The sequence below is a fragment of the Channa argus genome, chromosome 11, assembly GCF_033026475.1.
Source record: "Channa argus isolate prfri chromosome 11, Channa argus male v1.0, whole genome shotgun sequence".
Classification (NCBI taxonomy): domain Eukaryota; kingdom Metazoa; phylum Chordata; class Actinopteri; order Anabantiformes; family Channidae; genus Channa; species Channa argus.
The window spans coordinates 9,878,576-9,903,101 of NC_090207.1; the positions used below are offsets into that span (position 1 = coordinate 9,878,576).

The window sequence follows — 24,526 nt, forward strand, 5'->3', positions numbered from 1 at the left end:
CTCGTGATTTAACTGTGTAGTGATAGAAATCACTTTCTGATTTTTTTTATTTATTTCCTTATCGCTGTTATCAGGTTTCTGCAGAATGACAGTGCAGGGGGTGAGATGATAAGTGAGGAAAGAGAGACCGCTGATAAACAGCATAAATTGTCTGAATTTTTTTTGAAAATCAGCAGTGGAAAGCAGCTCATGTACACTTCTATGCGCTACTCTGAGTTAGTTTTATCTTCAGTTGGACTTTGTGCAGACTGATTTAAAAATGAGCCAGCTTTGTAATGATATTTCATTTGCATCGCTGCATCACTTGCAGCATTTTGTTATGCAGATGTGCTGTTGGAGAAAGTTGACTAGAAACCTGGTTATGCGTATACAGGGGGAGAAATCTACCTGGGGAAATCAGGTTTCCCTAATTCCCTATCCCAGTTTGGGGAACCAGATTGCCTATTTTGCCCAATTTTCTCCTCCTCGCACACACATTTTAACATGACATGACAGAAAATGCTGCTTTCTTACCTTTCCTTTTGTGTATGTGTCATCCTGTCACAGGAGATTGACAGCACCGAGAAAATAAAGAAAGGACACATGCAATGAAATTGACCTCAAATAATTCCCCATAACAGACTGTGATGCAGCATTACATAGAATTGCTCATCGTTGTTGTCTTCTGATATGAGGTACCCCTTAAATATGCATGCTTCTCCCTCCCCTCAAACACCCTGAGATTGCCACTGTAGCCTCCTGTGAATCCCTCCATTTATTTCCAATACACTCTACTCTATATCTACTCTAAGACAGCAGACCTGTGCTTTATATTCATACCAATACGTGAAGCTGTTTCTTTGTATTACCTGACTCTTTCTGTCAGTGAAAGTGACAGATTAATCAGTCTTAAGGTATGCTGTGCTAATTTTATTGCTAGAATAATAGCTTAGAGTATATGTACATTTCTAATGTTGTTTTATACAGATCACTTATCTAATGATAAAGTCCATCACAAGCAAATATTATAGCCTAAAATTAAGGGATTTTTGTTAGTTAAGGCATTTTACAACGTTAACTTAACTATTAACGTTAAACCACAACTGCTACTAGCTGACTACTTTTACACAAAACTACTCATGGAAATTATTGAATTCATAACTAATTAATAAAGAAAGGACACTGAAGGCTTTAGAGGTAGATTTACTGTAAATGTTTAATATAATTCGGCGCTAGATGCCAAGCCTACCTAAGCTAAGGCTAAGTAATGGTAACGAAGTAACGAAGTAACTTAACTGCTATATAAAACCAAATGTAGCCTGGATACTTAGTTGGATATTTAGTTAAGGGTTACATTAGTTTTTTATTATTGTCAAATGGCAGTATTAGCATCTCCTTAACTTTAAATACCTACCTACGACATTAGCATAAACCTGAGGAAATTAGCATCTTTCCGCCCCTGGCACAGCACTGAATGCCTCGGAACACAAAGTTGCTTAATGGCTTGCTATTCTTTTAGTTGGTGGTAAATCCTTTTTATTTCAAACTAACTATTTCCATGTTACATTTATATGAACCACTGTCATTAACTTAGCTAAAACAAAAAACAAAAAACAAAAAACAAACACTTAATGTGTATTTCTTTTGTCTTAGCTATTTTATTAGGCTAACTGACTTTAGTCCCTACGCACTGACCAAGCAGAGAATAATCCACCAACACTGCGGGGAATATTGATTAGTGAACAGCCTATCGATGAGCTCAGGGGCGTGGTGTCGCTCGTGCCAACATTTAAAAGTGTGGAAAAAGTACTGTGGGCGTTTGGTGGATGTTCGCTCGGGAAGCAAAGTGCCGTTTGCAGCTCTTTTTCTGTTGAAGCTGGACAAGAAACGGTGGAGTCTTGTGTCGTCTGCGTGCATTTTGAATACATGTGCTGATACGGAAAAGGAGCCCTGCTTTTGATTTCTTGTAATTTAATTTAACGCAGGCTAAAATGCTGCCGGACGCCTACGGGTGCGTTGTGGCGAACAGGTTTGGGAACCTTGTGGATGACGATGCAGACCCGTTCGATTTGATGAGTGAGGTGGAGACTGAGAAGGAGAAGGAGAAAAAGAAAAAGAAGAAGAAGGTAGAAGAGGAGAAGAAAAGCAAACAGAAGAAACCCGGCCAAAAGGAGTCCCAGAAGGACAGACGCGTCCCCATCGCGTCGGATATGCACGAACCCATGCCAGGCGAGTTCCACATGCGAAACTGCATCATCGTCAAACACGCCAAATGCAAACGATTCTGGTAGATGCTACTATTTCTAGACTGGATAGTCCAGCCAAGAGTTTGCTTAGGCATTGTCAGCTGCTGGTGTTGCAAGGTCAGCAAGGCTTCACATGCACGCTCTCAGGGTGGGTTTCTGTGTGAGGCCGGATGACGTTCTAATATTTTCTTAATAGCACATCGTATTTGAGTTTCATTTATGTGAAGATCTAGCTTTCTACTGACATGGAAAAAATAATGTAAAACTATGAAACTAAGATAATCCACTTTATATTTTCTAAGTTTTGTGGGGGGAGGAGAAGGTTTGAAAGTGTGTAAAGAGAAGAAAGAAGCATTTTTTTTATTCTTGACATAGAGGAGTAGTAGAAGATTCACATATTCAGAGACAACTGCCCTTGTTTCTTATGAGCTGGGCAACTGAGAAAGTGTAGTGGGAAAAACAATACCATTGAAAATCTCACTATATCACATTCTGGTATCAGTCCATAAGCAGCAGCAGCAGCAGCAGCAGCAGCAGCAGGCCCATACTGGACCACTGCCCGACAGTGCAGATGGCAGTGATGAGACCTTAAGGGTCACGAAGAGAGCAGCCACTAGGGATCGCACAGCCAAGAAAGAAGAGTATCCACAGGAGTTTTCCTTCTCAAAGTATGTTTTCATGCTGTAGAAACTGGGGGTTAAATGCAACTCTGAATTGTGGCTTCCACATGCTACAAATGTTCCTCACTGCACTCTATTATTTTCAATGAGGCATTAGTTTTTATTTAAACGCAGAAAGATAATTTGTATTGTCTTTTACCCAAGCCAAGGTAATTTAACTAGACTGTACCTTTTGAAAGAAGATGAACTTGCTTTAATATGCCAAGGGGTTTTGCCACTGCAGTCTTGCTGAGTCTGTTGTGACCAGTAACTTATAGAATCAATCATGTTTTGACATTTTAACAATAACCACTCTCCTGTAATTGTTATTGATGAAGCAAGGTCACCTATTTTATTTTCAGAGTAAGGGATACCAACCAGTTTCTCAAGCAATTTGGGGCTGGGACAGCTGTAGGTGATATGTAGGTTCTGTCAGAGGAATAATGGTTTAATGTGATTGGTCCCCAGCCCTTATACTGCAGACTCTGACTTCAGAGGCAGAGGGGCCCTCAGAGGTAGGAGAGGAGCAAGAGGTGGTGGATACTCAAGGAACTCTGACAACTTCATCCTGAGGGGCAAGAGAGAATATGATCGCCACAATGGAACGTAAGCTTTGTTGTTCATATAGCAGCCTCATTTAAGAGTAGTGTGTGGATTCCTCTCACATAATTGTGTATTTACATCTTGTCAATGTTAATTGTAGAGGTATATCTCCTGAGGAAAAGAGAGGGGGCAGAGGACCCTGGAACTGGGGCTGTGTTGAAGAAGCTACAAGGTAAGTGAACTATTAACAACTCTTAAGGTGCAGTTAGACCCCAAAGCGCCACGGAAAAGTTGCTGATATTGTGAGACCAAAGGCAGGAGGGGTCAGGAAGTAGCGTGGGTAGGATTGTAAACATAACCTACAGGAATTGGCATGCCCAGGAGACTAACTTCATTAGCTTCCAAAATTGTAAATGATACAGCCTTTTTTTTCCTTTTTAAATGTTTCACTAAGCTTAATCATTATCCTCATGGTCACTACAAACATTTCTCCTCCTCTGCTGCTTGTAACATTTCATCACCTAGTTAAAAAACAACAATACAAACATTATTTTCTGATTTGTGGGGGTGATTTCCACCCCCTGCTACAAACTGGCTAGATATTGGAAAACTTCAAGATTCATCAGTTGAGTTCAGCTTCATTTTGGAGTTAAAGCATAGAAGGCACGTTGATTGGTGACACCAAGCAAATGTCTCAATCTGTTTCATATACACATAGGGAGAAAATTTTGCTGTGAATGAGGCATAATTCTTGGGCACAATAGACACTTTTCTCTGTGTTTGTCCATGTCCTTTTGTAAAGTGAATTAATGGAGGTGACTGCTGAGGCTCCAGTCAAATCTGAGGACTTCAATCTACTTGTGGATGAAGTGAATGAGAATCGGTGCGTGACGTGATTGCACATTACCTAGTTCAGTCATCTGCTAGAATTAAACACTATGCAGTATTAATTACATTTCTAACTTGTGGAACTTTGTCTTTATTTTGTTATACAATACAACAAGTTGCTAAAGTTGGAACTAAGTCTATAATTAAAGGAGCAAAAGAGAATAACTAAACTTTTTATATATTTAGCAATGTCATGCTAGGTTATATTATTTACAGATAAAAATGTAAAGGTGGACTGGCAGATTGAGTTTTGTCCCTACTATGATAGACCGATGGAAGACGAAGATGGAGAGATGGTGGTTCAGGTTGCCATGGAGATGACCCTGGATGAATGGAAGGCTCTGCAGCAGACAAGTCGTCCGAAGGCAGAGTTTAATATCCGCAAAGCAGAAAACAAAATTCCCTCCCAAGCCAAGGTCATCCACCAGTCAAAACACCTGGAGGTGAGAATGTAAAGAATTGTGTGCAGGGCCATTTTTAGGAATAGGTCATATAGGCGGTTGCCAAGGGTGCCACCAGCTGAAAAGTTTTTATTTTTACTATGCATAGTTGGAACTATGTTGAAGGAGGAGACTTCAGTGTCTGCATAATGTAAATTGCAAACATTTTCCTTTCTCCCTACACAGGCTGTGATTACTCACATGGCACAGCTCCCCTCTGCAACAGCAGTCAGACTGAGTAAAGCTCATGCAGGAGAATGACAGCTAGCTGCACCTGCTTTGAGGCTGAAATGTTGTCCACAGCAAAGTGCCCACACATCCCCAACCTCCCTCTCAGCATTGTCTTTTTGTCAACTGTTGCCAATTTAGCCACTTTTTTGCTAGATATAGCAACTTTTAAGAGCCTGTTGGTGAAAAAGAAACCTGTAACAAATCAACTTGTTGGCCAGGCATATCAATGTCAGTCCATAATGCCTGTAGAAGCAGTATTGTCCTCGGCCTAATTTCGCAGTGATGTTTCACTGTAACATGCTGACTTAGGTCCTTCAAAAATGTGTAAACCAGGCAAAGGGTGAATCATGGCGAGGTTGGCTGTATGATGAGGAAACTTCTAACAATTGGTTTTTCTGTAATTGTCAGGTTAACATGCTCTAACTACATTTAACGTTTACCTCCTATTTACAGAACCTCAAGGACACCCTGGAAGACATGGAGGATGAAGGCCACTTTCTCCGTAGGTCTGTGAATGACATCACCTCTCTTCTGGACATCAATTTTGGAAGTCTTGGCCGCCCCAGTCGTGGGGGTCGGGGAAGAGGAGCACGAGGTGGTCTGACTAGTCGTCCAGAGAGAGCCAAACCCATATTGGAAAGGGTACGATCTAATCACTCCATTAAGACTTACGAGATGAGTTTATTTCTGTTAAAATGTGGGACAAAGCAATGGAAGGAACAACTGAAATTTGTTTTCTGCTAGTTACTGTAGATGGAAGCACAGTTGCATAGTCTTTTAAAATTGTTTTCAAATTGTTACTGGTTAATTTATACTAGTCAGTGTGCTTACCTCACTTGGCTAACTACCAGAATATCAAAACACTCCTTATAATTTAACAATAAAACATTTGAAACAAGTCTTGTGTTAAGTAGGTATGTAAATGGTATTATGTAATTTGTGTTGCTGTGATCTGTTACTCAGGAGGATGAGCTGGCTCCTAACCCAGATGACCCAGAAGACTTCCCAGCACTATCAGCAGGAAGATAACTTAATACACTTGTCTTCACGTACCCCCATTGGGAAAATGGGTTGCACTTATCACTTGCTAGAAAATGTCATGTTTCTGCTGTTAAGGTTTGGGGTTTTATTGTACTTGATTTAGTTCTGTTGCACTGAAGGCACTGTTCAGCATTTCACTTTGAAAATAAATGCTCTTGCAAATTTACTTTAAAGCTGTATTTTGAAGAGCCAAGTTTGCCTTTTTTAGGGAATGATGCAGCTGTACTCACAAACAAAACACAACAGGGTCAAAAGTGACTTGGCTTGAAAGCAAGTGACTTAGTTCCACAGATCTTGTGTATATATCTGTAAGGTTTAATACTATATTAAAATATGCTGGTCTATTGTACACATGGTGCAAGTATATTAATAGCAAAAGACATACTCAAGAGTACTTTTATTATTTAGAAAGTCTGATTCTATGTGCTTAAAGTGTTTAGTTGATAATGGACATGAGTTACATAAGCCCCTCTGGGCCCATTTACTTATTTCATAGCATGATTCAAACGGTACAAAATATTTACAGAATATAAACTGAGTATAACAAATGACATATTTACAGTCTTGAAATACAGTGGCTGAAAGGCTACACAAGTAAATGGCAATAATAAAAATAAGTCAGATATCAAGATTGGAGGTACAAATGTGCACAATACTATATCCTTATGGAATTCTTGACAATGGACTCTGCACATTGACTTGGCTTTACAAGACCAAGAGCAGACTTATTTTAACTTTGTTCAACACAAAACAGTAACTCGTCTTAATATATCTGCAGCACAGTGGTCTTTGGATTTCACACATTCACATGCCACTCTACATGTGGTGTAATGTCTGCTACTGCATGCTTCAATAAGTAGGAACTACCCACGCAATGATTAAAACAGTTCCATGATGCTGTTTAAATCTAAAAACCAAAGTTCCCTACAGATGAAATGACTTGCTGGCAAATAATTCTTTAACTCATTTACATATCACAGTTAGGCATTTTTCTCAGTTAAAAATCAACTTAAAATAGGACCACAGCAGTATAGAAATAAGATTTATGCGACGTTCCTCAGATTTTCCAGCTCCACAGGCTCACCGAAGTAGAGGCGCTCTAGCTTTGGGTATGGAGTGACTATAATGAAAACAAAGTCAGCATTAACAAACTGGCATTTCACTATTTTATCCCCCCCTTCCATCATGCAACCAGTATTTATTCACATCAATCAAAGACATGTCTTGTGTCTCAATGCAAAATGATTTCTTTTACATTACACTATGTAACACAGAATGAGGGAGATAAATACCATAGTCTGGAAAATCGAACTGATTGCAAGGAGGTGTGAAGTTTATGTCCTTTGGAGACAGTGCGTCTGTTCCATGTAAGAAAGATGGGATAAGAAGGGAAATAAAACTGCAGATTAGCAACAATTAAAGGATGCAAGCATAGCTACAAAGTGGTGGTAAGAGGCCAGAGGAAGAAGGCCGTGAGAAGCAAACACCAGAGAAGCTATAGCCAGTCATACTCCAATCCACTGTTCCACAGTTCTTAGAGAGCATGCAAGAAAAGCTAATAAAGTAAAGAGCAGGTAGACTGAGGCAAGTCGAGTTTTATTTAGAAAATTGACATTGTAGGCAAGCAGGGCCAAATTTACTAAATGGCTGTTCGCATTACTGGCCTTAGAAGTTTAATGCTGAAAAAAAAAAGTATTTTATGTGACATGTATCTGCCTCTGTTGTGAACTTCAGGTGTATTAATGACAACAACTTTGATTAAACGGCTACATGTTGTGCAACAGCCAAAATCACAATATTCTAAAAAGCTGTTAGGTTATGATATGCTCCACACCCAGTTTGGCTCGAACACACTTTTGCATACTTTTCCAACAGGATTCAAAGTTTCTCGTCTCTCAGTGTCTCTGCTGTTGCTGTTCTCCAAAGTCTTAATACTCAATGGTGACAATTGCAAACATACATGTGCAGAAAAGTGACATGTGACATGTAAAAAAAAAAGATATGAAGGGGAGAAAGGTTTCCATGTACTTTGCCATGTAATGTCAACATAGCCAATATTAGTGTCAGGCAATACATAACGTTCGTGGTGTGTACAACACCGGAGTAAAAAATAACTGGGGTGCACCCCATTAGATTTTAGACAAGCACTTTAGTTAACTATTTCTGAAACGGATTTGTGTAGTATGACAATATATATATCCAAAACTAGCAAGAATAAACAAAAGGTGGAAAAAACTGTTGACTGTTTAATTTGAATTTCTGACATAAAATGCTGACAAATGCAGGGGGGGGGCTTGTTATTCTCCCAGCTACCTAAAACTCACTCCCCCCCAGCCAGGCAAAATAAGTACCTAAACTACTATCTTGTTTTGTTTTAATACACCCCAGCCTAATTACATTATGTGATCATGACACAACCACAGGCTTTAGTACTTTGAGGAGAAAGAGGGAGTCCTGAGCGTCTGGACTTTGGCTGAATTTAATTTGAAACCTATAAAATTAGCTTTAAGTTTGCTATGCGGATCTGATCATACTATTCATGCCAAAGCATGATTTAAAAAAATATTTTTCATAAGCCATTATTTTCTTGTTTTGCCAGTACAAACTAGATCTGCTCTTCATAAAACCCCAAAAAGCTGAACTTGTTAAAGAAAACTGTTTCCATGTAAATGCAGAAAAAATCCCCATATGGCTCAGAGTGGGTCTGTGGGAGCTTGCCTGCAGGTGGACCTGTGCCATGTTTAAGTTGATGAGAGTGGCTGTGTTGGCTGGGGCACTGGCTGAGTCTCTATGGCTGCCACATGGCTCACAACACATCGGGTCCCTGTCGCCAGCCACTACATGCAAGTTGCCTAGGGACCTGACCAGTCTGGTATGGCACAACAAGCTGATAGAGAGAAGGGAAGCTGTTAATTTACTCCACAAGGATCCATGAGTGGCTATAGCCTCTTGGTTGCTTTTCAAATGTTTCTACCCCAAAAGTAAAAAGAAAAACAGAATAACATGTGTTACTGAATCAACACACAACTGAAAATAAAGTAAAATACATAATATGCATTCGGTTTTTTTTGTAATCGAAACAAAAAAATCTTTCATTTTCAAAAACTGTTTTCACGTTGCTCTCCATCATTATATATCCAGGCTCTGATTAGTGAACAATCATAAGTGAATTAGTGTTCTGTGTCAAATCCAGCTACTGACCTTCCACCTACTCCGTTGGCCGGCAGTGAGGTTCTGGTCCTCTTCCTGCTGTCTGAGTGCTCAGACAGAGCCAAGGCATTGGAGCTAGTCTTAAAACCCTGAACACTGGTCTGCAAGATGACCCTGCTGCACAGGACAGTGTGGTCATCATTAGTCTGACCAATAATAACTTAATGTCAATATGCAGATGGTGTTCATGTTACGGTGTATGTGTAATGCAAACTTTACCTTAGGGACTGTGAGGATGACCTGGTGTGAATCTTATTCTCTTCCTGTCTGTGAAAACAATAATTGGACAGTAAAGTGTGATTAAACATTACTAACGCAGAGAACAATGAGAAAGATGACAGGGTAGAGTGGAGGCAGTGGAGAAAGAGACGATGTGGAGATGAGCAGGACGGCTTTAAAAACTGGTAGCTTTAGATTTGTGCACACATTAGTTTCAGCAGCCAGGTGGAATTAGTAAAGCCATGTAAGTACCAGAAAAAGACAAGGGTGGCTCTAAACTTAAAGGCAGACTTGATTTGTCTTTTCACAGAGTACATTTTTTAATCAAGAAGGCTTCACTGTCACAGATTTTAATTTGGACAGTTAGCACTTCAATCAACATAATGACCCGCAAAGCATTATGTTTAAACATGACAGGATGAATGGAAGAGTCTATGGTACAAAATCATTATGTAATGAAAAATGACAAGGACAAAGGCAGGAGCCTTTGATGATGAGGATTTTTAAAAACTGGCTCTGCTCATCAGCTCAAAGTTTACTGTACTTGCAGAAAATATATAGTAACAAGAGGATGATTTTAACTGACTTTCTGATTTGGGTTGGGAATTAAAGAGACAGGGGGCTCACTTACAGCATTCTCAGTTAGAGCTCCAGAACGTGGGGGCAGGACAGGTTTTTTGGGGGCTGACGGGCCGTAGAACTCATTGAAATCCTAACCCGTCTATACAGAAATGCAGGATGGAAGAAGGGAAGCCATACACAATCCACCACAGGGCAAGGCTACACAGGGAGGAGAGTAGCATGGCTACCAGCCATCTGAAAGGAGGACAAATCCAACAATAAGAGCAAACGGAAAAAAAGGGGGAAAAAGGAAGAAAAGACAAGAGACGTTCGGGCAGAACACAAAGCTTCTGATGTTGTGCTTTTCCACTGGGACTGGATTAGATGAATTACCTTTCATAGAGCCTTGCATCCAACAGTCAGCAAGTATTTGCTCTGCACCTACTCTGACTTGCCCATTTTTACACAAACACTTACAAGCACAAATTTTGAGTTTTAACAGATACACAAGTATTTTACAGCTATCAACAAACTACAAGAAAAGATGACAAAAATATTTCATGGGTAAACCCTGACCTGGCATTTTAGCCACTGTAACAAACTAAGCAATAACAATTAAAAAAAAAAAAAAACAACAACTTCTGGATACACTCCATCTTTGATTCACACCTAGCACTTGATATCAGGTTGCCAACATAATGGTCAGATCATAGTAATGTGTCAGTTCCTATAAGAACTGCAGTTTCCATTATCGAATTGATTTCACAAAGGCAGAGAGTTTCAAAGAAAGCTGGCAGAGACAGAAATCTAAAGGAGTAAACAAAGCTCAGATGGTACATGTACACTGATCCAGTCACATAAGCAATGGAAAAACAACAAACAATTGACAATGAACCTGGCCCAACATTAATTATATGTTAGACACAAACACCGATCGAACACAGAGGCATGTCCATGCGTGCATGTCCAAGGGTTTCATGCCTGTGGCCATGCGTGAAAAGACAGAAAAGATGAAAGTTTTGTGGTTGTTATTCTAGTCATCCCTGCAATTCAATGTGCACGTTGATATTGCATAATAAAACAAACAGTGGACCCAGATACGGAAGTTCAGCTGGAAGTTGGATGTTTGTATAGCAACGCTTCCACTGAAAACCTCCCTTCTCTTTTCATGAAAATACTTATGAACCCTTTTCTGTCTCCCTACCTCATCAGACGCTCATAATGCCTTTATATTAGAATGAGCATTTCGACAACAATGCCATTTAAAGCTGTTAATTCACCTCTAAAAACAAGCAATAAATCTCCCTAAAACTTAAAAGATGATGATTGATGTTCCATTTTAAAGAAATACCTTTCGTAGATCAGAACGACGACCAAAATTCACTTAACGTTTGTTTCTTAAGAAGTGCCAAGTAACCAGTGCAAGCCAAGCACAAGAACATTAGCTTCAACTAATCCAGATCCCATATAAACCACGATTAGTTGAATAATTGTTGCTGTTGTTACAAGTACAGCCAGCTCAACTTAAGAGCTTCACTGTAACTCGGACGATATCTTGGTTAAGCCTTGATATCAAAAGCAGAACAGCTCAGTGTCCATGAGGCAGACAATGCAAAGCGAATAAATGTAATGCATCCACTAACTGCATATCCACTTCACACCATAGTCATCCAAAGAAAGACAGGAAAAAAGAGGGAAAAACAAAAAGGAAAAACTTTATATCAGCCATACCATTCATTGGCACAGCAACCACTTCTACAGGAAGAGGATGTCAGCTAAATAAGGAAGTGATGTGCACTTACCTCCATCATACAAAACCTCACATCCTCTCTGTTTTTCATTTCCCCCACTCTCTCTGCCTCTCTCTGCTATCTTTTGAATGGCAGGCAACACATCGGCCACACCATACCCATGAGGCTGCAGCAGAACACTACCACCTGCCTGACATGGGACAACAAAAGCCAAAGCCATATAGGTACATTGGCAGAGGCCGGTCAACCATTCTCAGCCATGCTGACACACAACCTGTAACAGCTTGGTTTACATAGGCACAAATGATGTGGACTTTTGGTTTGGGTTGCTTTATATTAAGGAAACTGAAAGGTTTCCTTTTAGAGTATAACGCTGTCATAGAACGGGCTCGCTTTCTTTCATAATTATGAATGTATCTGACACTAACACTGTACAATGCAACAAGTAAGTTTCATTTTCATAACTTTAACTTGTAATGCATCATTTTTAATAAAAAGTGTCCATGCTCATCAAGTATCTTATGTATGAGGTACTATGGAAAATGTGGTTAATACAAGTGCACAGTCTTATAACAGAGGTTTTTAATTAAAATTACTAATCCTAAATGCAAACTATTAAGTTTTACAAGAAATGAGTGGCTCACTTACCTCAAGAACAATGACATAAAAGCCTAGTGATAGCAAGCTCCATATAATTTATCAATTCGGACATTATTTTTAAGCTTTTGGCAGTTTACAGATGAACTAATTCGTAGGAACTCATTTTCAATCTTTTGTGCCTTTCTAAATCCAGCCGTCAACAATGTTTTTAAAGATTGTGTCTCAAACCAATCCAAGCCAACTCTCCAAACTATGTCACTCTTGCCGTGTCCAAATATTAAACTTACTACTACTTTGATTTATCCTCACAGCTCACTGATTAATAATAAAAGATGGATGATTTATATATCACTTGATCTGCATATGTGATGATATTTATTCCAAAGAGCCAGAAGAGGAGACAAAAACATAGTTATTGAAATATTATATAGCTATTGCCCTGTTCCTTACTAGTAGATGAATTATACTAGCAGGAAATTTCTATGGTATGGATAAGGAAGAGCAACTCTGAAAGACATGCCTAAAACACAAAAAGCACAGCTAACTACTCTGAATAAAAACTGAAGGAAGGATAAAATGAAACAAAACATAAAAAATCCTGCGAGGTAACTTTCTGGTCATTATGACATCATATTTCAAATCATAACTTACTCGTGATTTGAAAAGCACTACTGTATAGATGTAATGATCCGAAGGACCGACAAGGAGAGGCACTGCTCATTTTACAGAACTGTCTACAATAAGTCAGCGCGATGCATAATGTGACTTGCAGACTGCCTTGGTACTTACGATAATGAGCCTGAAGACGATCTGGCCTGCCTCTTGCTCTTCAGGGCTCGCAGTTTGTCACCCTGTGTAAGACCATTTCTTTCTTCTTCATCATTGTACTGTAACACAAAAAAGCCAAGGTTATCTATAATTCCTTCCTATAGTTCCTTGCAGTGCATTCGATTTTTCTCATACTGGAAGTCATAACAGCATGTAAGATGCATTATTTCAAAACTCACCAGCTCCTTTTCTTCTTTCTTAGATGCTCTATTCTTGTTGCTTCCATTAATGGTTATGTCATCCACCCCAGACAAAATCCTTGTTACAGCAATCTTGCCATTCTCTCGTTCATTTAGCATCTTCTCCCGGAAGAGATCTCCTTCTACCCACAAATTGTTCTGTTTCCTAATGTACAAACCACCATCATCAATATTAGGATTTTTATTAATCAGATGTTCTCACACATTTCCATACACCAATCACTGATTGGTAACATTTTTACTTAAAAGCGGTATGTGAGGATGTTATTTTGCCAAACTTTAATTCTTACTTTTTACAAGTGAGTGACAATTAGACCCTGTATACACTAAGTTTTAAAACGCATCTTGAACGATTGCCGGAGAGGTCTGGAACATAATTGGTTAGCTTTTTGCATTTTAAAAGTCTAATCATGGTTACTGGAAAAAACGTGCTTCGGTGAACACCTACTCTTCTACAAAGTTCTGCTGAGGCCCAATGATAGACCCTGGACGGCAGATTCGTATCCAGGCGATGGCCTCTGCAGCAGTCAGGTGGTAATGTTTCATCATATAGCAGCCTATAAGAGTGCCAGTCCTCCCCAGACCAGCTTTAAAAAATAAATAAAAAAAGAACATGTTTAATTTTCTGTGCGTGATGCCATAACACAGTTTATACCACATGTACATGTCATTTTCAGGGTGAATACTGGTTAAAAATCATACCTTTGCAGTGGACAGCAATGGCTCCTTCTGCGTTCTCACAGATATTGAGAAACTTCCTAACAATGGAGTCATTTGGCGTACTCCCATCCACAAAAAACAGGTCATGGTGTTCAAAGCCAGAATCTGTAAAACGCCTGGCGTCATACATCTTCTTGTTTAGGCGGATGATAGTGGTGATATTGTGTTTCCTAAAGTAGGGAATGTAGGCCTCAGGAGCATGCAGAGGATATCCTGAGGTAAGAGGAAATACAAGCATGTCAGATTCAGATATGTTAAAATGAGATCAAACAGTTTTGTACCTGTACTTTTCAATTACCATTCTCAATTTTGCTTTTTGGATGAGGCCCACTGAAGGCAAGAAACTTTCCTGGAATTATCCAGTTTAAGTCTCCGTTTTCAGCTCTCTCATAGTGCTCATATTCTTCTACATCAAAGTTAGAGAAGTCCAGCCAACCATACTGCAGAGCCTGAAAGAAATTAAGTTTAAAGGGACTTAATGTCATTAAGAGCATGACACAGCAAGAAAAAAAAAAAAAGAAATCTTCAAATGATGTACCTTGTGAACTCCACGGAGGCAATCCAGGATGTTTAGATTGTACATACAGGTTCCAAACGAAGCATCTCTGTAAAACATTAATTATGTCGACAGTGTCATTATCAGAATCTCTGGCAGGGATTTAAAACACTTTATTTGCTATTAATTAGGCAGCAAGTACAGATATAACTTTGTATTTTCAAACCGACAAACTTGCAATTGGTTAAAAAGCAAAATGTGTAATGCTTATATTATATATGAAATCATAATGTCCAGCTGTCATTCATTTTCTGTTAACCCTTCCCCCTCTTTTTTCTCTAACATCCCTATTTAATTAAAGTCATTATTATTTATATGCTGCCTTATTCTTATTTGTACTTCACTGTTGATCCTCGTTACGTGTCACAGTGCTGCTATAACAAGTGCATTTCCTCCTTGAGATCAATAAAGACTCGGTTGAATAACAACTCTAGTTCATTGTGAAACATAGGATACATCATTACCTGAACGGAATATATGTTGAATTCCTTGACACGAGCAGACTGTAGGCCTCCTCTGGCATCATGTTTAAATGCATTACCTTCAAGTACAAATACCCATCAGCAAGTGTCTCTCAGATCAAATACAAATGTGATGTGAATCAATCATCTATCAGTTTTAAACAGATAATACAATTTGATGGGATAGTTGTAACAAATGTGTTTGCACATTACTTACAGAGTATGCTCCTATAAGGTAGGCAGCATTGACTTGTTTTTTCTGGTCTCCACAGGTATAAAATATGATTTTCTTTCTTGAGAGTGTAATGGACTGCGAAAAGATAATAAAAACAACAGCAAGAATTTACACGTGATGCCTTATTTATTTATGCAAACAGCTGCAGTGGTAAGACAACCTAAAGTAATGGACTAATATGTATATTCTTCCCGTGTCATATTACAGACAAAGTGCCTTGACAAAAAGGAACAATACAATTAAGAACAAACTGTATAAAAGTTTACAAGCACTACTAGCTGGTATACAACTGAATATAAACCAAATGAATTTGCCTTTCTACTGCAGGTTTAAATAGATATTCATTGACCTGGACTTACTTCCCATACCCCCTTTCAGAAAATGCAATTAAGAGCTCTAGTTTACTTTACCTTGAGCTTCTTTGTCAGCTTGCAACAGAAGCGATAAAACATGGCCAGGTTGAGGGGACCAAAGTCCGCATAGAAGCTGAAAGAGAGAGACACAGAAAGAGAGAGAGAGAGAGAGAGAGAGAGAGACACACACACAGAAAGAGAGAGAGAGAGAGACACACACACACACACACACACACACACACACAGAGAGAGAGAGAGAGAGAGACACACACAAAGAAGAAAGAGTGCCAGTGTGGCTATTTATGCAACCAGCTATGCTCCCTGGGGACTTTCACTAAATAGAATCAGCTACCTCAGACTGACACAGTAAAAACACTGACAAAGTAAAGACTATATATGGATTAATTTGATCCTTTAATAGGTTACTCAGAACAGGAAAAAAGCTGACAGGACAAGGTCAATTTTTGTACTACTGGCACAAGAATTGCTCTGAAAGGTCAGTCCTGGGTTCCCTTGTGGACATTCTAACCTGAAACAGCCCTGCCCTCTACTACATGCTCTGAAACTGTTACTGTAATTGTGTATAGGTGCATTTTAAATGTTATTGGGATGTACTTTTCAGCAACTGTGCGGTAACACAATGTTTTTTGAATATGATACGTTCAAAGTAATGGCTTCTGCAATCGAAGCGCTACCAACATTTACAGTACTTTGTACATGTGCCAACCTGCTCGCACCAGCACTACGAGAAATCCTACAGATGACTACGATGGTAGTAGCAAATATGCAACAAAGTGTCTCAACATTTCAAACTTGTGGAGATAATGTGTTTTTAGCAAAAATGCAAATCTCAAAAATGCAACAGTGCGATGAGATTGATTACTTACTTCTCATAAGTCAGCTCTTCATCAATGCAGAAACAGTGTCGTTCAGCTGTGCTCTTGATCTTTTGTCGAAGTATGGCGAAATATAGCTGATCTGGTAGGGGGGGGGGGGGGGGGGGGGAAGTGGCAGTTATTTACTTTTGTGATGTAACTTAAATTATATAGCACCAGCTTCTCTTTATCTATACGTTCTGTTAAAATAACTTTTTCGTTTTGAAACTTACCCTTGATGAACGCAATACATTTAGATGAAACATCGTCTGCAGTCATCTTGCCCACTCTTTTAAACTCGGCGCTTTGCAGGGAAACGTTAAGATGCTGATTTCCTTCACGAGGACGTGTGCATACTGAGTAAAACTTACACTAATAAAGTGACCACGGATAAAAACATAGGTCAGAAGTGGTAAATTAAAACGAAAAAAAAAAATCTATCGTTATCGCGAAGGATTTTTTTTTTCTCGAGCCTTCTGAAAGAGGAGAAAGTAACCACTCGCAGAGAGGAGAGTTCCGAGTGCAAGTGCGCACTCTGCTAAAAATATCTCCCCAACTCCGCCCCTCAGATGTTTCGCGGGATGCTATTGGCTGCAGCACATACTAAGCGCGTTATGATTGAAGCAGTGAGCTGTCAGTCAAATGCTGCCCTGCCTCTTTCAGTTTAAAGTTCTGCTCATAAGACACATGATAGGTCCCGGGACCGTTGCCCAAGCGGTTGCTAGGACTCGCTCTCAGCCAGTCACATTCGTGATTTCCACTTCGACGGAACTCCCTCCCTCCAACTGGAGCTCCTCAAAGATAAATACGAACCAGGAAAACGCCGTAAGACATGGGAATCCACGTTAAACTAGTCGGAAGGCTGGACGATTATGAAACTTTTGACACGAACTGTTTCTATACATATACCTGTAATAATGTTACAGCCCATAAAACAACTCTGTGCAGACAAATGTGGTGTGTGTTTTTTTAAATAAATGTCAGTACAAAACTGACGCTGTTACGTTTATTTTTGTGCACAGGCTGCAGAGGTAAAACGATATGAACTCGGTGCATTAACGATAAATGGACAGGCGGTGTCGCCATATTGGGGCAAAAGCTGAATCAAAGACTTTGACAAACCTCGGTAATTAAAAGAAGCAGTGGTGTGCATGCGAGATCTTTTGTGTGCGTCTCCACATATTTGCCAACTAGGCTTTACGCTGACAGGGTTGATTGTGCACACTCTCTTACCTGTTATCTCAATGTAAATATCAGAGCCTGGCTCCGCCTCGGAGCTGTGAGCTGCACAGCGCTTTTTCCTTGACTCCGCTCTTCTCCTCTCGCTCTTGCGCTTCATTTTCTCTTCAGGGCTGCACAGTGGACATTCCTGGGCAGTTACAACGACACAGCTCCTCTGCAGCGGCGGCTCGTCCCCGATTTGTGCCGGTCTTATTATGGCATGTCTTGCTCTTACGATGGCGTGTCTGCGTATCTGCGTGCGTGTTCTGTTATGTGTCAACCGAGAGAGGTACAGTTGTCTGCTCCAGCCTCTCTGGTGCTGGTGACGTCTGAAGGCAGGGGCAGGTTTCTGCTTTCTGAATCCCCTGCATGTGACGTATCAGGATTAAATGTCCATTGCCCACCCTGTTTATAGATTTCATGTTGGGAAATGTGGTCTTGGATGGTGAGTAGATCACATTTGGATATAACCGTGCTGTGGCCATGCACAAAAGTGTGGCACTGATACAAATGCAGGCATGATATATTAAATAGACTTTATTTATAGGTTAATAATTACTATGAATATGGAAAGTAGGTTTTAAGAGCAGACTTGATTAGGCTGATTACTAACATCAGTGCACCACTTGTGGTGAAGTGTTTATTGACCCTGCAGTCACCTTACTACGAGCATAGGATGATAATACAACATAAGGCACATTGTGGTGGGAAAGGTAGAAAGTGAAACTTGAGAATCTTACACAAAACGTTTTTCCTTACCACATCTCAGTCTTCATTAGAAGACAATGTGTGCTCAGTTCCCTTAAAGCTTTTCCTTAAAGATAATGCATTTGAAAAGCTAGTAAGGAGACCACGAGTTAAGAGGCTTTTGTAATGTTAAACTGCTTTTTTCCACAGTTGTAAATGAAGTGTGATGTGCAACACTAGGTGAGACTGTGGGTGTCAGACTTCTCTGAGATTTCAGTAATATAGTCAGTCAAATGGTGAAATGGCAAACTGTACACTCAGAAATACTGGGGCACACAAATATTTGACACTGACAGTGACTTTTCCCAAACTGTTCTGTGGAAAATGGTGATGTTACTAAACCAGCATTGTATGCACACATCTGCATGTGTGATAATACCAGTGATAAGGGGTGAAGCACACTTTCAATCAGTCGACCCGCTACACATGGATGATCTTTGGCTTATCACTAAAGTCCAGAGTCTGTTGAACTCCTGCAAGCTGCAGGAGCCAGTTAATGGGCATGTGGTCCAGACGGTTTGAGTCAAAATGTGAAAAATGAACCTGAGAGCCTGCAGAGAGAAGAAAATGGGAGAGTAAAGAAAGAAAGATAAAACACGATGGAGGCAATGTGAGAAACTAAGCTCAAACCTTTACAGAGATAGAGAGACAGAAAAGCTTACCGGGTCCTACAATGATGGCTCCACCTTGTTGATGTAGGTCACCCTGAAAGTCGAATGCAGGACTAGTTATGGCCCTCCAAATACTCTTCATTTGGCCCATAAAAGTACCAGACTTCACATGGGGACTAGGGTTTGCTGAGTACATAAACATACACACACAGATGCAATTCTTCATTAATCACCATCTCAGAACAAGCTGACTCACACTGCCCTCATTACTGCATTACCACAGTCTGTGAATCTCTCCTCTCTCTTCATCCCAAGCTTTCGATAAATGCACCTCTCTGGGTCCACATACATTTCATAACAATACCCCGTCAGCGAACAAAATGGCTACATGAGAGAGAGAGAAACATATTAAACAATTAAAAGCACAGCTGAGTGATGATTTACAAACATAAAAAAGAAACATTGGTGCATCAAAAACAATGAGTGCAATAAATGTCATTAATAAAGCAATACATCTCTGAGACTAAATCAGAATGAGTGATGCTAAGCAGATTCTTTAACAAATGCATTACCTCTATATGATTATGAGTAGATTGACCAATCACAACCAATGTAATGCCAGCAGCCTGCAACAACACACATTAATTGTTTTCTAAATCAATAAGTCATATTCACACCCATTCAACATGTTTTGCATTTGTGTGGATAAAAAAACAACAACGTACTTCTAGTGCTTCTCTTGGGATTTTGCTCAAATCATCCACATATTCTTTACAGCTGTAGCACAAGAAATTCTGCAGGGACATACAGTAAATTATAACATTATTAGCCTAAATTAATGTGAAATATCTCATTTGTAGCCATCATCTTGGCCTATATAACGTTTAGCTCTGTCTTCACCTAAACACATGACTTTAACATTCTTCTATTTCCATCAGAGCATGGGAAGTTGTTGGGGCAGATGCTTTGAAAAGGAAATTAATCAGAGGCTCAATCTACTTAACATTAACCTCTAGTGGCTTTACGAATGCAACCTCAGGCAAGGTAGCCTATAATTCACCAGGGTGGTTAGGTCAAACAAAGTTTTTTACCCCTACCCGCACGAAAATTATGACCGATTTCCTGTCCTGATATAAGCTCTTGAAGGGGAAAGAGACTCCGTGTCGGTCATAAATTAAACAGTCTTCGACGTCTTCAAGGCGAATATCGAGAGGACGGCTCGGAATTTCCCGATTTTCTTTAGTTACTTGTCGAATTATTGGTGAAACCACTTTAGCCATTTCCACACGCTTCCCGAGGTCCCACTGCTGTTTTGCGGAGTTGTAGTTCAGGCTGGAGGAGCTACACGGCGGCTGGGAACCCGCCCATTAGCCGTGTGTAGTGGAAGGAGGGGGAGAGGACAGAAAAAAAGTCACTTAAAACGAACAGGAAAAAGAGAACTTACTATTTACTAGTTAGTAGATCGTCATAATGCAGCGAAGGCAACTACTTTATTTCATGCAGAATAAAAAGTGATATCATTGTGTATATGCATGAACAAAAATCTGCTCCGTGTGCTCCAGCAAACATGAATGCATCACAGTATCTTACGTTAAGCTCAGTGTTTCCAACTCAGCACAAGTTTATTACATATTGTCCCGCGTGTTTACCGATAAAACCAGATGGCTTGTATTCGTCTTTCATACATATTTACACTAAGATTCAGGGCAGGTATAAACTCAGCAAAATGTATAACTTGTCTCAGATTTAAGGTTAAGTCTACTGGTCTAGGGATTGAACCAGCAACCTTCCCGTGCTTCTCTAATCTCCGGCAGTCACCACTACACACACACACACACACACACACACACACATCTCACAAAAAGTTAGGGATATTCAACGTTCGGGTGAAATGAAAGGAAAATGTGAAGTGATACAGCGATATTATGTCATAAAGTAGGTCATTTTAGTAGAAGCATGCAATGGTAATTTCTTCATCTCAAACAATTAAAAAAAAAAAAAAAAAAACAGTGGTCGGTATACCACCACAAAAAATGTCAAAGTCTCAATAACTTCAGACATGATAAGACATAATCCATCAATGACGTTGTGGTAATTAGATAACTTCACGTTATGCAATAATCACTGAGACAAATGGACGTGCATTCAAAAGTTTAGAGAAGGTCAAATTAAGTTAGCTCGTAAAGGATATAGTGCCTTTTAGGCGCATTTTTAAATTTAATCCGAAAGTTGAATATCCACAACTTTTTGTGAGTATTTATAATGAAACCATCTGCAACATATGAGTTAGGTACACATTAATGCAACAAATATTATAAAAAATGGTAAATGGTAAATTGTCGCTTATATCCAAAGCGCTTTACAATGTTGATTCCCATTCACCCATTCACACACACACACACACACACACACTCACACACACCGATGGCGGTGGCTGCCATGCAAGGTGCTCATCTGACCCACCAGGAGCAACTTGGGGGTTCAGTGTCTTGCCCAAGGACAAATTGACATGTAGTCGGGAGCAGGGATCGAACCACTGACCCTGTGGTCGATGGACGACTGCCTTATACCAACTGAGTTACAGCCGCCCCATAATAATAAAATGATTATAAAATAATAATAATAAAATAAAATAATAAAACGCAATAATAAAATATTCTCAAGTTATTTTATTTTTAAGTAGTTTTACTTTCTGCACTTTGATATTGCGTTTTTCCTTCAAGTAAAATAGCTACATTTACTTAAGGCTTCACTAATCACTCTAAGCTACACGTTTATCCGCCACATTGACTATGACTAATTACGAATCGCCCCTTGTCGGCTTCCATCCCATTGCCCTCTCGGTGCGGAAGTGTTGTCCTAAAGAGCAGACCCAACAGCAGCAGAGCCAGAGCTGCCACTGTTTTGGATAAGCACTACGCTACTTAAGTTGCAGGTTTACTTGCGACCGTCTCTCTTCTTCCGGGACTTGTCAGCCGTCATCTTGAACTGTGCAGCAAAGCAGTATTATGCGGACACCGTGCGGAGTGTGGGAACACCGTGTGAAGTGGTGAGAGATGTTTCATGTTGGAGCTAGAGCTAACGTAGCATCTAGTGATGGTTAGTGATGGATCAAGCTAGCTTGTCAGAAAACTCATCTGGGTTAGCATCAGAACCGTGTCTCTTTTTCTCTAAATGAGGTTGTAAATATGTTTTTATGTTGGTGCAAATGTTTGACATAAACCTATCGCGACAACAGGTGATAACCCTAGGACACATTTGTGTAATAACCACCTGTTTACTGTTTACATCTTTGTGTATTTATTCGACAGCAAAGAGACCATTCATTGCTGTTACCTTGATACACTCTAGTATGACAACAGCTGTGCTATTTTGTATTTTTACGTATGCAGTGAAATTAGGGTTGTATAAAGCCTAGTATATCTGAGCATACCACAGATAATCCGAGTGAAATGGTATCGACAGAGGTCCAGCTAGAAAGGTCACTGCCCCATTGTTGTGTGTGGTACTGAAGATACTGTATTTACCTGCTCAGAGGGAAATTGGTTTAGAGTGTAAACAGAAATTCGTTGATTTAAAAAATTACTCAACAACCAGCGAACAGTCTTTAAATATTAACTATGATAAACCAATATGTATATAAATACGGCACATCAATATATACCATAGTTATCAACAACAGTTCTGCTGTAAGTGCTAAAAGTTTTATGCAAGTGTGTGTACCCGCTCCCCACTCCTGGAACCCATGCTGGTTTGCCATAGTGTATGGTAACTGATTGGATTGATTGGACCTGTTCTCTTTTTTTCCTGGACCCTGAAGTTCAGTGGCCAGATGTTGTTGACAAGGTCGCAAGGGCACAGACTGAAACTATATTGATGTGTTGTACCAATTGTTTACTGGCAGTATTCACAATTATGCTGAGTAAATTCTTTTTATTACCAATGCCAACAGAGGATACAGAATGTCACAAGACTGGACAGTAGTAATGTGTACTGCAGAGGGAGAAGAGTGTAATTGTGGTATTGCACTGTCAGCATCATGTGTGTTCTCAGCTGTATATGGATGTAGCTCTGTCTCCATTGCTCTTACAACCTGCAAAGCAGGCTGCCGTCTTTATGCACTAACAAGTTACATGTGCTGTGCAAAAGGTTTAGTATCTACAAAATGAAGTTGGGATGCTTTAAAACATAATGGCATTAATAGTTTTTATTATTCAGTTATTCTTTTACAAACCAAGTTTAGTAAACATGAAAATCAAAAATTATATATTTTCTATAATCATCTTTTGCTTTTAAAACTGAACTTACCATAGCCAGTCTTGCACTGTTCTCTCTAAGGAGAAATTTGACTAAATGCTGAATTTACTAACGATTGTATCTTTGTTGGTCTAGAGTTTCCTTGAATCATCTATATGGGCCATCTTCTCTCGAAAAATGGTTACCGTCTGAAGAAGAGAACACACAAGTTGAATCACAGGAAAAAGAAGAAGAAGAACTGTTTCCTGCAGGGCCCTTGCATGCTGTGCTTTATCATCCACAGCAACAGCGGCGGTCTTGAAGACGACAACAATCATTTGGAAGGCGGCATCAACGGTAGCGGGTACTATCACAACAGTGTCACAGGAATCGGTGTCCCTGGCGTGGGTGTTGGCATTGGAGCAGCAGCTGCCTCGAAGTTCGCCGAGCGATACACAACACTTGCGTCTCCTGAAGACTGCTCCAACTTCCTATTGTCACCACGGGAGCTAGCTATCTGGGAGGGCCAGGGCAGGAGCCTCTTAACTGCTGTTCCTGCCAAACTGATTCCAACACCAGCACTGTTTCGAACTGCTGGGGTGTCTGTCACTGTGCCCATACCTGTGCCTGTGCCTGGTTGCACCAACGACTACACGGAAATGGTAGGCCACATGAACCTAGCCATTTGCGAGGAAATTATTAGGGATTACAATTAAATATTTTAGGGATATTTTGGGAAAATATGATGTTTGACAACACTGACAAATATTTCTGGCAGACTGAGGTCTAATTTATCCGTTTAAAAAGTGTTAGTTAACACCAAGACTAACACCTGATTGCATTCCAGCTTAGGGCCTGAACAACTAAAGTTTAATACCAAATAATTTAAGAAAACACATGACTCTTAAAGGAATGGCTTCTACTATAGTGCAAGTCAGAAATACTTGAATACAGTGTCCCAGATATAACCGTTACGGATTCTTTTCATTTGGGTTCCAAGATCAGGGTTGCTGTTTTTAACCGTTTCGTAATATGGGTGGTGTCATGTTCTTTTACGCTGAAATTGTAATTAAAGGCTTTAATGTTGAGTGTGCCGTTACTTGCCTGAAGAGAAT

The 24,526-nt window shown here is 39.8% G+C and overlaps 4 protein-coding genes across 18 annotated transcripts in view; 2 read left to right on the forward strand and 2 right to left on the reverse strand.

Annotated features, from left to right (window-relative positions):
- Positions 1-1,786: 1,786 nt before the first annotated feature.
- On the forward strand, positions 1,787-6,200 carry LOC137136840 (intracellular hyaluronan-binding protein 4-like). Its single transcript, XM_067522600.1, has 9 exons — positions 1,787-1,869; positions 1,965-2,208; positions 2,728-2,893; positions 3,353-3,490; positions 3,588-3,659; positions 4,230-4,310; positions 4,584-4,758; positions 5,440-5,628; positions 5,950-6,200. Exons 2-9 carry the CDS (start codon positions 1,971-1,973, stop codon positions 6,013-6,015), a joined length of 1,125 nt encoding a protein of 374 aa, XP_067378701.1. The 5' UTR covers positions 1,787-1,869; positions 1,965-1,970; the 3' UTR covers positions 6,016-6,200.
- Positions 6,201-6,409: 209 nt separating this feature from the next.
- cdc14b (cell division cycle 14B) lies at positions 6,410-18,181 on the reverse strand. Of its 15 annotated transcripts, none has more exons than XM_067522599.1 (16): positions 17,830-18,181; positions 16,609-16,699; positions 15,779-15,854; positions 15,351-15,443; positions 15,137-15,213; positions 14,655-14,721; positions 14,415-14,565; positions 14,099-14,329; positions 13,845-13,983; positions 13,376-13,541; positions 13,158-13,255; positions 9,457-9,513; positions 9,229-9,354; positions 8,746-8,914; positions 7,320-7,385; positions 6,410-7,147 (listed from the first exon to the last, which is right to left on the reverse strand). In XM_067522599.1, exons 1-15 carry the CDS (start codon positions 17,933-17,935, stop codon positions 7,362-7,364), a joined length of 1,671 nt encoding a protein of 556 aa, XP_067378700.1. In that variant the 5' UTR covers positions 17,936-18,181; the 3' UTR covers positions 6,410-7,147; positions 7,320-7,361. The 15 variants fall into 15 exon arrangements, 11 of the variants coding, with proteins under 11 accessions (XP_067378700.1, XP_067378692.1, XP_067378691.1 ...); XM_067522591.1 differs by having other exon boundaries at positions 9,229-9,351; positions 9,457-9,504; positions 17,830-18,153; XM_067522590.1 differs by having other exon boundaries at positions 9,457-9,504; positions 17,830-18,153.
- Positions 18,182-18,332: 151 nt separating this feature from the next.
- Positions 18,333-20,551, reverse strand: prxl2c (peroxiredoxin like 2C). Its single transcript, XM_067522604.1, has 6 exons — positions 20,273-20,551; positions 19,901-19,969; positions 19,748-19,801; positions 19,454-19,559; positions 19,227-19,361; positions 18,333-19,115 (listed from the first exon to the last, which is right to left on the reverse strand). Exons 1-6 carry the CDS (start codon positions 20,453-20,455, stop codon positions 18,985-18,987), a joined length of 678 nt encoding a protein of 225 aa, XP_067378705.1. The 5' UTR covers positions 20,456-20,551; the 3' UTR covers positions 18,333-18,984.
- A 1,451-nt stretch (positions 20,552-22,002) lies between these two features.
- Positions 22,003-24,526, forward strand: part of fbxl17 (F-box and leucine-rich repeat protein 17) — a 196,258-nt gene continuing 193,734 nt past the window's right edge. Inside the window, exons 1-2 of the mRNA XM_067522586.1 lie at positions 22,003-22,224; positions 23,568-24,073. Of these exons, the coding sequence (XP_067378687.1) occupies positions 23,588-24,073 (486 nt within the window). The 5' untranslated portion in view covers positions 22,003-22,224; positions 23,568-23,587. The remainder of the gene's footprint in view (positions 22,225-23,567; positions 24,074-24,526) is intronic.

What these genes read in the sequence shown, in the direction of transcription:
- cdc14b (XM_067522599.1), bottom strand. Translation starts at nt 17,935, where the DNA reads ATGAAGCGCAAGAGCGAGAGGAGAAGAGCGGAGTCAAGGAAAAAGCGC. An exon ending in TCAACATATATTCCGTTCAG is followed by an intron (nt 14,722 to 15,136) that starts GTAATGATGTAT and finishes AATGTTTTACAG; the next exon opens with AGATGCTTCGTTTGGAACCT. An exon ending in CAGCAGAACTTTGTAGAAGA is followed by an intron (nt 13,542 to 13,844) that starts GTAGGTGTTCAC and finishes TTTGTACATTAG; the next exon opens with GAAACAGAACAATTTGTGGG.
- LOC137136840 (XM_067522600.1), top strand. Translation starts at nt 1,971, where the DNA reads ATGCTGCCGGACGCCTACGGGTGCGTTGTGGCGAACAGGTTTGGGAAC. An exon ending in CAGGAGTTTTCCTTCTCAAA is followed by an intron (nt 2,894 to 3,352) that starts GTATGTTTTCAT and finishes ATTGGTCCCCAG; the next exon opens with CCCTTATACTGCAGACTCTG. An exon ending in CCAAACCCATATTGGAAAGG is followed by an intron (nt 5,629 to 5,949) that starts GTACGATCTAAT and finishes TCTGTTACTCAG; the next exon opens with GAGGATGAGCTGGCTCCTAA.
- prxl2c (XM_067522604.1), bottom strand. Translation starts at nt 20,455, where the DNA reads ATGGCTAAAGTGGTTTCACCAATAATTCGACAAGTAACTAAAGAAAAT. An exon ending in TCCCAAGAGAAGCACTAGAA is followed by an intron (nt 19,802 to 19,900) that starts GTACGTTGTTGT and finishes GTGTTGTTGCAG; the next exon opens with GCTGCTGGCATTACATTGGT. An exon ending in AGCCATCATTGTAGGACCCG is followed by an intron (nt 19,116 to 19,226) that starts GTAAGCTTTTCT and finishes TTCTCTCTGCAG; the next exon opens with GCTCTCAGGTTCATTTTTCA.